Source organism: Terrapene carolina, unplaced genomic scaffold, assembly GCF_002925995.2.
Source record: "Terrapene carolina triunguis isolate 2854851 unplaced genomic scaffold, T_m_triunguis-2.0 Scaffold89, whole genome shotgun sequence".
Taxonomy (NCBI): domain Eukaryota; kingdom Metazoa; phylum Chordata; order Testudines; family Emydidae; genus Terrapene; species Terrapene triunguis.
Genome location: NW_020664440.1, coordinates 3,135,255 through 3,149,142, shown reverse-complemented (window position 1 = coordinate 3,149,142; position 13,888 = coordinate 3,135,255). Strand labels below are relative to the sequence as shown.

Below are 13,888 nucleotides of genomic sequence, written 5' to 3'. Positions count from 1 at the left end.
ATTCTGTCAACCTGTATTTCCCTAGCAGTTCCAGTTTGACGCGGTATTTTTCTTCACTTCTTCCTCTAACCTACAGCTCACTCTTGCCGTGCACTGTTGAACAGCTGCCACGTTTCACAAGTGGCTGCACCTCAGTGTGGGGGAACTGCGCTCCCCTATCAACACCCTGACTCTGCTATCAAAGCCAAGCTGTACGGCCCATGTGCTCATACAGATCTGATTACAGAATCAAGAGCTTCATTTATAGATATGAGCCTACACTTCCATAGCTCTTTCTGATCCTGAAAGGTCAGAGGTATTAGGTGTAATTGATATTATTTGTTTCTAATTCCAGGCTCCTCTATTAATTTGTTGATACAGGCCCACTGATGATGTGATTCTGTGTTGTATTTCTAATAATGAATATAATACTCCCTTAACTACAAAGTCCCTCTAACATTTTGCATTCAGAGAATTCAGGAATCGGGACATTACTCATTATGCTAAAAGTATTCCCAATATGAAATACTGGAGCCACTTATGGCCCAGTAAGTATTTTAAAATTATTGTCAACCAATCCTGCAGTCTTTAGTCAGACAAAACTCTTATTGAAATAAAAAATTTAACTCCCACTCAAATTTTAACTGAATAAAATTTAGCAAGGACAACAGAATTTGTGTGTGTGTAATTACACACGTGCACTATTTTACAACTGACTTTTTGTAAAGGTATCCTGGTACGTATGTGTTTGTTTTTCAAAGAAACAACATCTAGGAACATTTGTAAAATCAAAGAAAGTTTCAGGCAAGCAATAACACTGTGAAAAGATAGAATTGCAATAATCCAGCAGTGGCCTTCCAGTTAAGCAATTAACAGGTTTGTATCATCTGTGTTTAGTATTAGCAGCAAAGAGTCCTGTGGCACCTTATAGACTAACAGACGTATAGGAGCATGAGCTTTCGTGGGTGAATACCCACTTCTTCGGATGCATGTAGTGGAAATTACACTATACATCTGTTAGTCTATAAGGTGCCACAGGACTTTGCTGCTTTTACAGATCCAGACTAACACGGCTATCCCTTTGATACTTGTGTTTAGTATTGTGTACCAATAGACAGAATTTCCTTTAATTCATCACGTTTACATTTACTGTTTGATTGCATTTCAACTGTAGGTATAAATTAGCCCAAACAGTCCAAATTATAGGTGTACACTTTTAACACTTCTATTTGTAATCTCATCACACTGCTTACCAAGTATGAGAAAGAGGTGGTTTCTCTGAGACCGTTACATACTTTAACTGTAGCACAGAGTGTTTCTTTTTAAATTGGAAAATCATTTTTAGTAAAACACATTTGAAATAGTTGTATTCTACCATTTACGGTAGCATTAAATTTTCTCTTTCACTAAGCATCGTGTTCCATATATTATTAGCTACAGTATCTTAAACACCAACTGAAATGGTCTTTTCCTACTTTCTTTACTAGAACCAGGATTGCATTTGAAGTAAAGCTGCAAAAAACCAGTCGATCAACAGATTTCCGAGTCCCCCAGTCAATATGCACCATGTTTAATGTTATGGTTGACGCCAAAGCTCAATCAACAAAACTTTGCAGTATGGAAATGGGCCAAGAGGTAAAAATGCAAATTATTTTTTATATAATTTAGAGAAAACTTAATGAATTTTCCCATCTCCTATTCTGCTAGTTTCAGAAACATTCTAACAATTCGGGATTTTAGCCTTCCGTATAGAGTATGCCAATGAATATTCAGGGTCTCTCCATCAAATAAATATAATGGATATGGACATTCAGAATTCCAGTCATTTACTAGTGATGGTTGGCAAGGATTGTGGTGTGTGTAAGGCACCTTTAAAGCCTGCTAATGCATGATGAATATGTTTATTGAGTCATTAACACCACCTTGGAGCCAGAGCCAAAAAGCTGGATATTTACATGTAGTCACCAAATTTATAAGCTATGACTATTTTGAGTAGACAAACAGGAAGAAAACAAAAGTATTAAACTGTTTGTTTTGTTAAAAAGACAACTTCCTAAAATATATTTGAATTCCACCTGATTTGACTTCCTTGAATATTGGCTGAAATCAGCAAGTTTTATGATCCCAATTATCCAGGTTCTTAATGACTCAAGGTTTCAAAAACAATCCAGTTTTGATCACTTGCTGATCAATTTTGTTCCTTGTAGAGACATTGTTGCAGCTTGAAAATTCTGTATTTAATATTCAAAGTAGAAAGACACGCTAAATTGGGCTAGATTAAATGCATCATCATGATCATTGTGCTCCAATGGCTTTAAGCCAAGTTATATATTCATATGCCAGGCTCGAATCAATTCAGAACTATTGCTTGGATCTCCTATCTTGTTGCCAATGGGTGTCTCCTAGATAAGATCTTCCACTACAGCTTTACATGTTCGGAATTTATAATAAATCATTGCAAGTTGTTTGTTCTTTTTAATTATTTATCTCACTCTGATCTATAATCCTCTTTAAGGGTCTGACCCAAAGCTCATTCGAGTCAGTGGGAGTTTGACTTTGGGTCAGGCCCATTGTCCTTTATTTTTTTATGTTTTCAGTTGTAACATTTTGTTTGTGACAGTCTCTTTCGGGGGAAGAGGAGTTTCAAGCTTTTGATTGTTGAGTTTCTTTCCTCAGCCACCTATCCAATTTAGGGCACGTACTAAATGGACTCTCGTCAGCCCAAGGCATGACTATTAGGCTGGTTGGTGGAATCACAACATTTCCGCTCCCCGGTTGTTTCTCCATTCTTGCCCTCCATCTCCTCTTTTATCCCCCAGTTCTTCAACCCCACAACAGCCATGTTGGCTGCTTCCTATCAGCCAGGAGGGTGAGCATTGCAATACCTTCATCTACTCTTCGATACACGGCAAATCAAGCACTAAATCTTAGTGAATTAAATTAGTGGGAGGAGTGACATTTCTGAGCTCAGGCAGACTCCCACAGTACATGGGATACTACAGGGCTAGCTAGTTATGTTAATAAAAATGGTCAAGTCTGTTACCCAGTAACACGAGGATCTGATAGCATTGGCTAAATCCAGAAGTAGTGCTGGTGGGAGTTGTGTATATTTCCTCATACATCCTTCAATACGGCAGTTTCCTTTGAACTATATGTGTCAGTGCATGATGGAGGCCACCAGACCCATTTTGCATTTGGCCTGAGACAAATCTAAGATCTTCAGAGATCAAAGCCCTGCATTCAACCCACTTAGCCACTCAACTATTCTCTGTTGCGCCAAGAGCAAGCATAAGTCTCTGGAAATCTTTGTGTGCTTCTTTAAGAAGGTATTTGGTATAGTAGCTTGGAGATAACATAACGATGGTGTGAAACAGCAGTTGCTGTGCTAGGATGTTTTTAACAAATAGCTGCACTAATAGACCTGTAAATCAGATGTAAATTATCAGTGCATACGTTACTGTTTAGGACTGCAGTACTCATACACCCTTCTTGAGCTTTGCTTCTTTTTAATGAATGTTCCTACCCTCATCCTGACTTTCTCTGCTCACACCACTCCATTTTGGGAGCTACCTCCCCTCCTCTTGAAGTTGTGTGAACCTCTGGGTTGAACCATTTATATTTGGAGGATGAAAAGGTTGATAAAGATTAAAATATGAGAAAGAGAGAGTGTGTGTTTGTAATTGTTGTGTCCAGAAATGCTACTCCAGCTATTCCATTCCAATTCTAAGCTAAACTTAGAGACTGTCGTCAAATAGACTAAAAGCATGTAACCCCCAAATCAGAAACCAGATATCAATTTGGCCTCCTCACACCCTGTTATAACTCACTGTGGGTGAAGTTCACCCCAATGCACATGGCCATATAAGATTTCTGCATCACGTAAGTCTTTCTTAACTCCTTAAAAATAGGGCTTTAAGTGGTTCAAAGGTTTTGTGCTGAACTCCTGTACAGAGGTGAATTTCTGTCCATGAACAGCTCATGAATAATCTTTAGGTTCAATGTTCACCCAACAACAACTAGCAAACAAGTTCATACAAATTGTGATCTATTGGCAGGTTTTTCATGAACAAAAAAAGGGGTAAAATTGTCAAATCAATTGTTCAAATGTCATAGTTTTCCCAGCTCTAGTCAAAGTAGACACTGCTTGGAAACATACCATCAATTTTTATCACAGTGAAAGCCACACACTAGGACAGACCAACTCTTTTGAGCTATGTTTTGACCTAACTTTTACCTACAAGCCCTTTCTTTTAAAACTATCTTACAGACGTATGAATTGTTTGATGCATTTTAAAAGTATTACTGTATTGAAAACATACCCATCGTCTCATTTCCATGTCCTTATATCTAAAGGCAGCTGTTAAAACATTTGGTAAACATACTTTACCATCTTAAATATTTATTTTTCCTCTGAATTTTTAATACATCAATGGGTATAAATTTATGTATTAAATGTTTCTCAGTTGGTCTAGTATGTTTTTATTTAATACCCAAGGTCAGATGGTCCTAACAGAAATACAGCATACACACAATCTGTTACATGACAAGGCAAAATATGCATCACGTGAAGTCAAGTGGAGTAATTTTAGTATAGGGATTGTGGATTTTATTCATTTATCTAATAGCGAATTGTGATTAACGCTCTCAAAAGTTTTTGTTAAATTGAATGAAAAAGATCAATTATTTAACCTCAAACCAGATGCATTCTCATAAGAAATATCAGGATCTGTAGAGTATGAAACAGACTTCTGCAAAAGAAGCATTTTCTTAGAAATCCTTTTGTGCCAGATCCAGAACACAACCTTTTCCTAGTTGGATAATTATTACAAGGGGAGGGTCAAATGGATTTCCATCTGCAGTTTCAGGATTGACTCTCAAGTAGGGAAAGCCAGTAATGCAGGAGCTTTGGCAGTAGAGGTATGCCAATATAGTACATGCAAAAAATGAAGCAGGTGACATTTCCCAATCATTTTTGCCAGGTGTCTCAGAAATGCTTTGTATTTCAGAAGCCCCAAACCTGGACTGGGCCGCAGACACTGCATGCGGCACGACCAGCACTAAGCTGCCCTAAATCCAACCTTGCCTGCCATGGGACGAACACCAGAGGCAGGGATCATCTGTCTTAGAGCTTCTTATACACCCTTCCCTGCAGCCAGCTTAGGCAGCATGGCCAGGAGAAAGATGACACATGGCCAAAGCCTTTTTGTGCCCCCCAGCTGCCATCGTGCCCGCTTGGGGGCGCTGGCAATCTTACAGCAGGAGACCAGCCAGGAGTCTGGCATCCCCAGAAGCAATGGAGGACAAAGGTGGCTTAAAGCATTCCCCTCTCCTGAGCTGAGCTGGGATGTGCAGAGCTGGTAGGGCCCAGGATTGGGGCTGCTGTGGCCAGGGGGTTGATAAACAGTTTGAGTTTGGCCTAAAAACCTAACGGGCCAAATACCGACCTGGTGTTAAGGTTTGGCTCCAGTGGAATTCCACTTACTTATGCTAGCTCTGAATTTGGCCTCCTATGTTCAGAATGAGGAGCAGTCTCCACCACTGGACAGCAGCTGGGGGAGGCCACGACCCTTCCTGACAGCAGCTGCGATGGATGGTTTGCTGTATAGGGCCCCTCTTTGAAAATCTTTCACCTTCTCGGGCTCCATGTTAGTGCTCTCCATGCAGTTCTTATTTGCTTTGTAAACAAGCTTTTAATTGAAAATCTATTTGCCAGTACTTTTCACACTGTATTTTTTTACACACACCTAGCCATTCTTTTAGTTAAAACCCATGATTTATCCCATGACAATGAACAGCAACAAACTTCACCCCCACCTCCAGCAAACAAAACTCCTTCATTAAAATAATATGCTAATGAGGCAAATGAAGCATGTCTTTGGGGCTAATATGCAAGACCTAAAATTGAGTGGATGGAACTTTGATTTAAACTCAGCCCGTCACCATTTACAATGGGCCATGTCTTCAAAAGCCCATGTGCACTTCTGTGCACACCCGGCTTGTCCGTTGGTGAGCTCCAGCACCCACATGACCAGTCCTGCTTTGCATTTTCCCATGTAATCCCACTCTCTGTGCACACACTGGAGTTGAGTTAGGTGTGCACATAATCACGCTCATAAATTAGTGCACATGCTTTCCAAAATGGGGCCCAAATTACATAGCTCTATAAGTGACTATAGCATTTGATGCAAGCTTCATTGTTCTGCACTTACTTGGTAGCACGTGAATACTCAAAAGGGTTACGACCTCCAAGTTGCTTCCACTAGGGTGTGCTGAAGACACTACCTGCAACATGTCTTTCATTCACTGGCATGCCACTCCCCGGCAGCGCTGCCTGCATCCCACCAGCCATCCGCCACCCTGAGTAAATATCTGCAAACATGGTAGTGGCTACTGCAGATACAGAGATCCCGCATGGAGAAGTTGCAGCGGAAAGGAGAGCGTATGTTCCCGCAGGAAAGAGATGGAGAAACTTACAAGTCTCCACCCCCCAAAATGAAACGGAGCAGTAATAGTAATTCTGAAGATAACAAACAAGGGAGATGGCACCTCCGCCTCCAGCAAGCCTGGGAAGAACTTCTCAGATTCTGCTTATGGCTCATACTGCCATTGCTTACTACTGGAAGCACTTCTGCCAGACAGCCGCTAACCCCTGCTCAGACGAGATCTGATGCACACTGCATTCTGTCTCTCAAATGGCTGTCAAACTTGGGAGATGTTTGGGACAGGTCAGTGGGGGCTAGGTCAGACGCCCCCTTGCCAGCCTATAGATGTAACAGGCAGGTGCAAGCAGACACTACTGCTGACTGTGGTTTTAATTCACCATCCTCTCACCACCTTCCCTTCCCCCAACCTCGAGCACCAGCACCCGGTCAGACTCCCTTTCAGCCACCTCCTATTCTGCCTGCACCATCCCGACTCACACCACTGCCGTGTTCCATCAGACCCTCAGCTGCTCTTCCCAGCTTCATCGTCCTCTCGCTGCTTTCTCCACTCCACATGGCACCTGGCCAGTCTCTCTCCCAGATGTGGGTGGAGCCTTCCCCACCCATGCGGGAGTTGTCACATTCCACAGGTGCCTTCTGCTCTGTTTCCGGGACTTCCCAACTGATAGAAGATGCAGTCAGCGGGAGGAGAACATGGAGAAAACTCCACCTCTCCAGATACATGCCGAATTCCGTTCCTATTCACCATCTCTTCATACAGGTCCTGGCCCAAGGTGGGGGATGCACCCTCTGGATTCAACCCAGCTCCTCTGGGTGCGCCCCTGAGCTCCACAGTTGCAGCTGCCTTTCCTGATTGATGTGAGATCTCCAGATTTTAAAGTACTGCCAAATAGGTTCTGATGAGTAAATGAAATGTAGCTACATACATAAGAATATTTGTCATGTAACTATGGTTACTATAAGGCATTGATACAGATTTTGGACCCACAAAGCAGGACATTGAAACAAAAATTCTTCGGGAGGCAAATGTTTGTTTATACAAAAATAGTTTTTTGCCACTAAATTGCCCCAGCCACTAAATGGCACATATGGAAGTGGGCAAGCCCCACCCTGGTATTTGGGGGCTCTCATCTTTACTTGGTCTGTCCACAAGGTTCAGCCAAATGCTCACTCCATTACTTCTTAATCTGGCTTGTGAGGGGTGCTAGATTTTGGAGGTCAGAGGCTGCACCACTTGACACACCTGTCCTAGTCCAGTGCCAAGACTGATCATCTCGACTCCAGTCCACCTACCTTGAAACTCAGCTGTAAAATTGTACTTATTGTTGCTGTCCGGCTTCCAAGTGCAATGAAAACAAGTCCTTGTGCTTTCTCAGCGGAGACGTACAGTATGTGTTCTGTGTGAGATCATTTCCCCTCCTCTCCCCCCCCCCCCCCCCCCCCCCCCCCCGTCCCGCTTTTACCTCCTATAAAGATTACAGGTATTCTCTGGTATTTCAGTTAAACGAGTTTTTATTCACGTTTCATTTTTCTGTGCAAGCTGCTGCTTTTTTCATGGCCCCATTGAATTAGGTCCCCCGTTTTTTGAAAATTTTATGTTATTTATTATTTATCTTCATGTGTTCTTTTTCCTGTCTTCTGCACCTTCCTCTTAATTTCTGTCCCCAATCATCTGAAAGTTTGCTAAAGAGTGGGTAAGTGTGTCCTACATTTTTTTAATTTTTTCCAAGTTCCTGTAATCATATGTTATTGTTTTATTGCAAAAGAAAATATAGAGCAGTTCAAAATGATAGAAACTACCTAGTAAATGTTGAGGGACCAGTGTCCAACACTTTGAATTGCCCTCATAGCCTTTGTTTCCCCAAAGCATGATTAGTGTTTATAGCAGATTTGTCTCTTTCAATGTAATTTGATGTTAATATTTTAAAACAATATTAATGCAAACAAGTGGCAATGCATATAGGGACTAAGATCACGACTTTAAATTTCCTATTTAAAAATCAAATGTTTTATGTTGGAAAATATATATTTTTCAATTCATTGAAAATAAGAATATGTAGGTTTTTGATAATTAAATCCTCTAACTGAAGTTTTTCTACATTAGCCAAAAAATGTTTTGTACCTATTATAGCCAGACCACATTGAACTGTGGTTATATCAGAGCTCAAAAGCTAAGTGAGGTTTGGTCTGGTTGGTATTGGACGGGAGGTGCCGTGGAAAAACCTAGATGCTGCAAGGACTGGTGCTCGTCAGTCAGTAGGTGGCGCTCTTTCCAGTGCACCAATGCTGAACCAGTGGGCCAGAATGGCACTAGCAGAATGCTGGTGGAGGTGCATGAGACGAAACACAGATCTTGATTATGTTATGATCATAAAGGCATCAATACAACAAGCATTTAAATAAGTGCTTAACGTTAAGCACTTGCTTCTGTGCCACTGAACCTGAACACATGCTAAAGGGTCTGTGTCCACTGCATCGGGGAATGATTTGCACTGCTGATTTGCACTAGCAGGGCTTGCCCTAGTGCACTAAAAATAGCTGTTTAGACACCCTAAGGTGTCACCCTGGCTTAGACACCCTGGCTTCAGAGCCCAAGCTCCAGCCTGCGCTGCAATGTCAAAGCAACATCTACACAGCTATTCTGAGCGTGCTAACTCAGAACCCCGCTAGCACACGTCTCTGGACCCAGGCTGGGAACTCAGTCCCAGAGGCAGTATGGCCCTACCCAAAGTGCTTTGCTGAAACGGAGCCTAACAGATTCTATAGCACTTTCTGCAAGTGCAGCGGCGTTCCTCCAACGGTTCTGGATATTCCAGTTACAGCCTCTTTTCTTTAAAATGTCACCCTTACCGTTCCTTCCGCAGAAGGCCATCGCTGCCTTGCCGAAGCTCCCACGGGGCGTGGCTGTGCCCTGGGAAAATTGCCACATTCTATCCCAGTGGTGGCTGCGTTTCAATAGGCAGTTAAATTGTTCCTTTATAAAGTGAATTAGTTAACATTGGTACAACACTGTAGAAAGCCCTAGAAGCAGCAACTATTATATTTGTACACATGGGATATAAGGGCCAAAGTCCCCCCCTCAGACACATACATTTAGCTCCTAGTAGTGCTTAATCTGTGCCAGGTCCGAACCCCGGCACCTCTGGGCCGGGCAGTTCATAGCCTCCCAGCACCTCCGGGCTTGGCAGTTCAGAGCCCGGCACCTCCGGGATCAGCAGTTCAGAGCCCCGGCACCTCCGGGCCTGGCAGTTCAGAGCCCCGGCACCTCCGGGCCTGGCAGTTCAGAGCCCGGCACCTCCGGGATCAGCAGTTCAGAGCCTGGCGCCTCCGGGCCTGGCAGTTCATAGCCCCCCAGCACCTCTGGGCCTGGCAGTTCAGAGCCCCGGCACCTCCGGGCCTGGCAGTTCAGAGCCCTGGGACCTCCGGGCCTGGCGGTTCAGAGCCCCGGCACCTCCGGGCCTGACAGTTCATAGCCCCCCAGCACCTCCGGGCCTGGCAGTTCAGAGCCCCAGCACCTCCGGGCCTGACAGTTCAGAGCCCCGGCACCTCCGGGCCTGGCAGTTCAGAGCCCCCCAGCACCTCCGGGCCTGGCAGTTCAGAGCCCCCCGGCACCTCTGGGCTTGCTGCATCAGTTATGAATATAAAAAAATTGCTTGAGTCCCGGCACCAAATTATGCACTGGCTCCTATTGGTGTAAGTGGAGCTGCGTGCATATTTCAGAGGTTTGCTCGTGCTTTGAAAGTGCGATCAGATTTTCCTGAATTAAAAATCGTGTATAAATGTAAGTAATTACTATCCACATCAGTGGAGCAGAGGGTAATAAACTGCTTGTTTCTTTTTTTGATACTTTTACAAATTCTGTTTACCAAGGGAAGAGCCTAACAAACACAGTGCCATCACTTGATCAATGCTAATATTTACCTCTGCCTTTTCTCTTTTTTTTTTTTTCTTAGCACCAGTACCATTCAAAAATAGATGAACTAATTGAAGAAACCGTCAAAGAAATGATAACACTCTTAGTGGCAAAGGTAACCTTTGGCTTCAGGTGAAATGATTCACTGTTAACATCACTTTTTTTTATATGTGCATTTCCATTAAAATGTGACACATTAAGAAGTTGAATTGGCTTGTTGTTTCTCGCGGGAAAGCTCATGCATCACTCATTCCTTTCATCATGACTCTCTGATGATTGGGAGTTGCCTGGGATACAATACGCCGTTGAGCAGGATTGAAAAATGGGGCCAAAAAAATACAGTTTTAAGGAAGCATCTATGGATTTGTGTCCACCATCTTGTGTTCACAGACACCCACAGTCACGCACACAAACTGCACTCGCTAGGGGGCACTATTACATACTGAGAGAAGGATTTCCCTCTGCATAGACCATGAAGACATCTGTCCCACTGACACACCAAATGCACGCAAAAAGTTGTGCTCATAAAATTGTATTCTTTTTTGTAGGGGCTAGGTTGAGCCTCATTTAACAAGTTGATCCATGACATTGTGGTACCAAGAAACATTCCAAAATGTCTATTTAGGTCATGAGCAGTTTGGGACACTATGTGCATATGGAGCATCTAGCAGAGTTCTGATCTTGGTTGGGGCAGTCTATGGCATTATGGTACCAAGAAACACATTCCAAAATATCATGTTCACTTGTATGGAAATTGATTTTTAATGCGAGTGGTCTGATATGTCAGATGTTTAAATTTAGATGTGCTCATCTCTCAGCTCTGAAATAACGTGGTGATAAGTACTAGGACAGATACATAGATAGGTAGGGTACATGTCCAAACTGCTTGTTCTCTAGTTTCAAACTGAGAACAATATTGCAAACCAGATGTCAGCCATCACTGTTACTCAGTGTGAAGATCTTTAAACATAGTCTCCCAACATATGCCAGTCTGAGTCTCCTGCAAGACAGACCACATGGCACCTCCTTGAACCCTCTCACTGGGACCATGAGCCATCTGACCTCCCCTCTTAGGAGTGGGTGTTCATTGGCTCCCACTAGAGGGAGCACAAGCTCTCCAACATTACCCAGAAAGGAGACAAGGTAACCAATATCACCCAGGTGATTTATATCATTAGAGGTAAGCTGCGTAGTGCCAAAAAAGTTTTTGACATTCATTCCCTGCATAAATGCTATGCAAGACATAGTCCTGAATTTAGAGCACAGGTTATCAGTTATAGACAATCTGAGCTTGGTCCTGCTCTCACTTACATCATTGTAAACCTTGCTTTTGTTGGCATTAATCCTGATTTAACCCATTATAAATCAGATCAGAATCTCTCCCTCTATGTTTAAAAGTGACTGAAATATTTTCCTTTTCAATAGTTTGTCACCATTCTGGAAGGAGTCCTGGCCAAACTGTCCAGATACGATGAAGGGACATTGTTTTCTTCTTTTTTGTCATTTACTGTGAGTAGAGAAAATCTGTTTCTTTTGGTTTTTTGGTTGGTTTCCTATTTTTTACTATAAACTCATTCAGGTCTTCTAATAGATTATTTGGGGAATAACCCTTTTTTTTTAATGCTATTTTAACACTGTAAGAGCTCAAAAAATAAGCAAACAGCTTGCTACGTACACACCAAGCTTAACGTAAATAGCTGATAACACTGGATTACCTTGCTGTAATAAAGTTAAAAGATATTCAAACACCATATTGAAGTAGAAAGGAAGAGCCTGGAGCACTGGGCCTGGTGCAAGACCTGAGGCCTGAACTAGAGGCTGTGAACCAAAGTCAGGCCATGTATTAAAGCAGATGCTTACAAGTTGACTGTCCGGAACGTGAACTTGGCAAAGTTGCTGCTAGTGTTGCTAAAACATAGGCACTCCTAAGAAGTACTAGGCACTAGATAGTTATGTAAATACATTACAGAAGGCTAGTACAAATACACCCCAATCTAGTACAAGGTAAGATAGTTTGACAGAATAATGATTTGCAATGTTTTGTCCAAAATATCAGGAACAAGGTACAAGGGGAGGTAACAAACAGATGACATGAAAAGCATATAGTGGCACGTAACTTGTTTGTCTCAGTCTATAAATGTCGGGGTACCTCGCCTTAATCCTTTGTGTGGCCGAGGGGACAGCAGAAACTCCCACTGCTGACTGAGCCGCTCCTTGCCACAGGGCACTCGTGTTAATGTACTTGTGCAAGTTGTGTGAGTCATTAGGACTGTGCATTGAGGGCAATAAACCTGGCCCAGTGCCTTTGTCACCAAACTGTGCCTGTGGTCTTTCTCTGAGTAACATTGAGGTCTGCTGAGCTAGCAGGCTGCGGTCTCTGCTAGTGCTAATAACACCGGAGCTCCAAGGACAGAAGCACTGAGCAGTTGTAACAGCTTAGGAGCCTTGACAGCATGCCTCAGCAACAACATTCCACCCTTCTACACGTTAGGTGTTGGAGCTACTCTTCTGAGCAGCATTTGCAGGGAGGAGGGGATTGCACTATTTGTCTGACTTTCTAAGTCAAAAGAAGGGTTATCACATATGTGTTTCAAACCCTACCCTTAGCAGCTGGGGAGCTGCACATTTCAAGAAGCAATATCATATGAAACTTGAACAGTCCCATATTGCTTCTGAAAGAAGAGAGGATAGGAAAATAATGGCATGAGGGTATAAATTCTCAGCACAGTGCGCCAAGCCTCTGAAACCACATTTCATTTCTAAGAAACATCACAGAGCTAAAACACTGCTCCTCCCACTAAACGTCAACCTGTAACATTGACTGCTTTTCTGGCAACAGAATGGATGTGAATGGTATTCTTGTATGAATACAGTTTACAAATCTTGTCTTGTTAACAACTAAGTCTTACAAGTGCCAAGCTGTATTACGCATTTGTTTTGATAATTGCAGAGGAAGGACACACAAGGGCCAGTTTTCAAAGGTCCTCTGAAAATGGACCCCGTAAAATTTGCAAGGACATCTCTTTGCAACAGTAAAACTTTTCATGTGAGCTTCAACACAGGTTTTATGTTTTTGACTAGATGACCTGTTGAGGTCCCTTCCAGCCCTTCATTTCTATTTTCTGTGATTCTATTTCTACTCCCAAACGGCTGCACAAATACCTCCTTTGCACCTATGTGTGTGAATAATTTTGTGAGTGTGCTTTGGAAACTTCTTTCCATCAGGCCCAATTACAAATACACGTAAAGCCTCTGTATCTTGCAATCACCAGTAATTCAACTGAGAGTGGGCAGGAGACTTCACGCTCATTACAGTTGCGCATTATCGATATTCTCACATGTAGAGTCCATCCCATGACCTATAGTACTGGTGTGACCTCTCATTCCACAGGCCTCTACGAAATCATTTAAGTATGAATTTCATGTCTCGGCCAGATTTCCCTGGACCAGGATTTGTATTCTCCCATCTCAAATTTCTGGGAATTTTAGAAGAAGTAAGACCACATACAGCTCCCACTCATCTCGTTGTCACCAGCACAGCTCCCTCAGTGTC

At 42.7% G+C, this 13,888-nt stretch overlaps 1 protein-coding gene across 12 annotated transcripts in view; it reads left to right on the top strand.

Annotated features, from left to right (window-relative positions):
• The window catches only part of CADPS (calcium dependent secretion activator), a 358,046-nt gene that overhangs the window by 300,299 nt on the left and 43,859 nt on the right, over positions 1–13,888 (top strand). For all 12 annotated transcript variants that reach the window (XM_026650418.2, XM_026650417.2, XM_026650416.2 and 9 more), the window contains 3 exons: positions 1,467–1,614; positions 10,376–10,450; positions 11,761–11,844. In XM_026650418.2, coding sequence (XP_026506203.1) covers positions 1,467–1,614; positions 10,376–10,450; positions 11,761–11,844 — 307 coding nt within the window. The remainder of the gene's footprint in view (positions 1–1,466; positions 1,615–10,375; positions 10,451–11,760; positions 11,845–13,888) is intronic.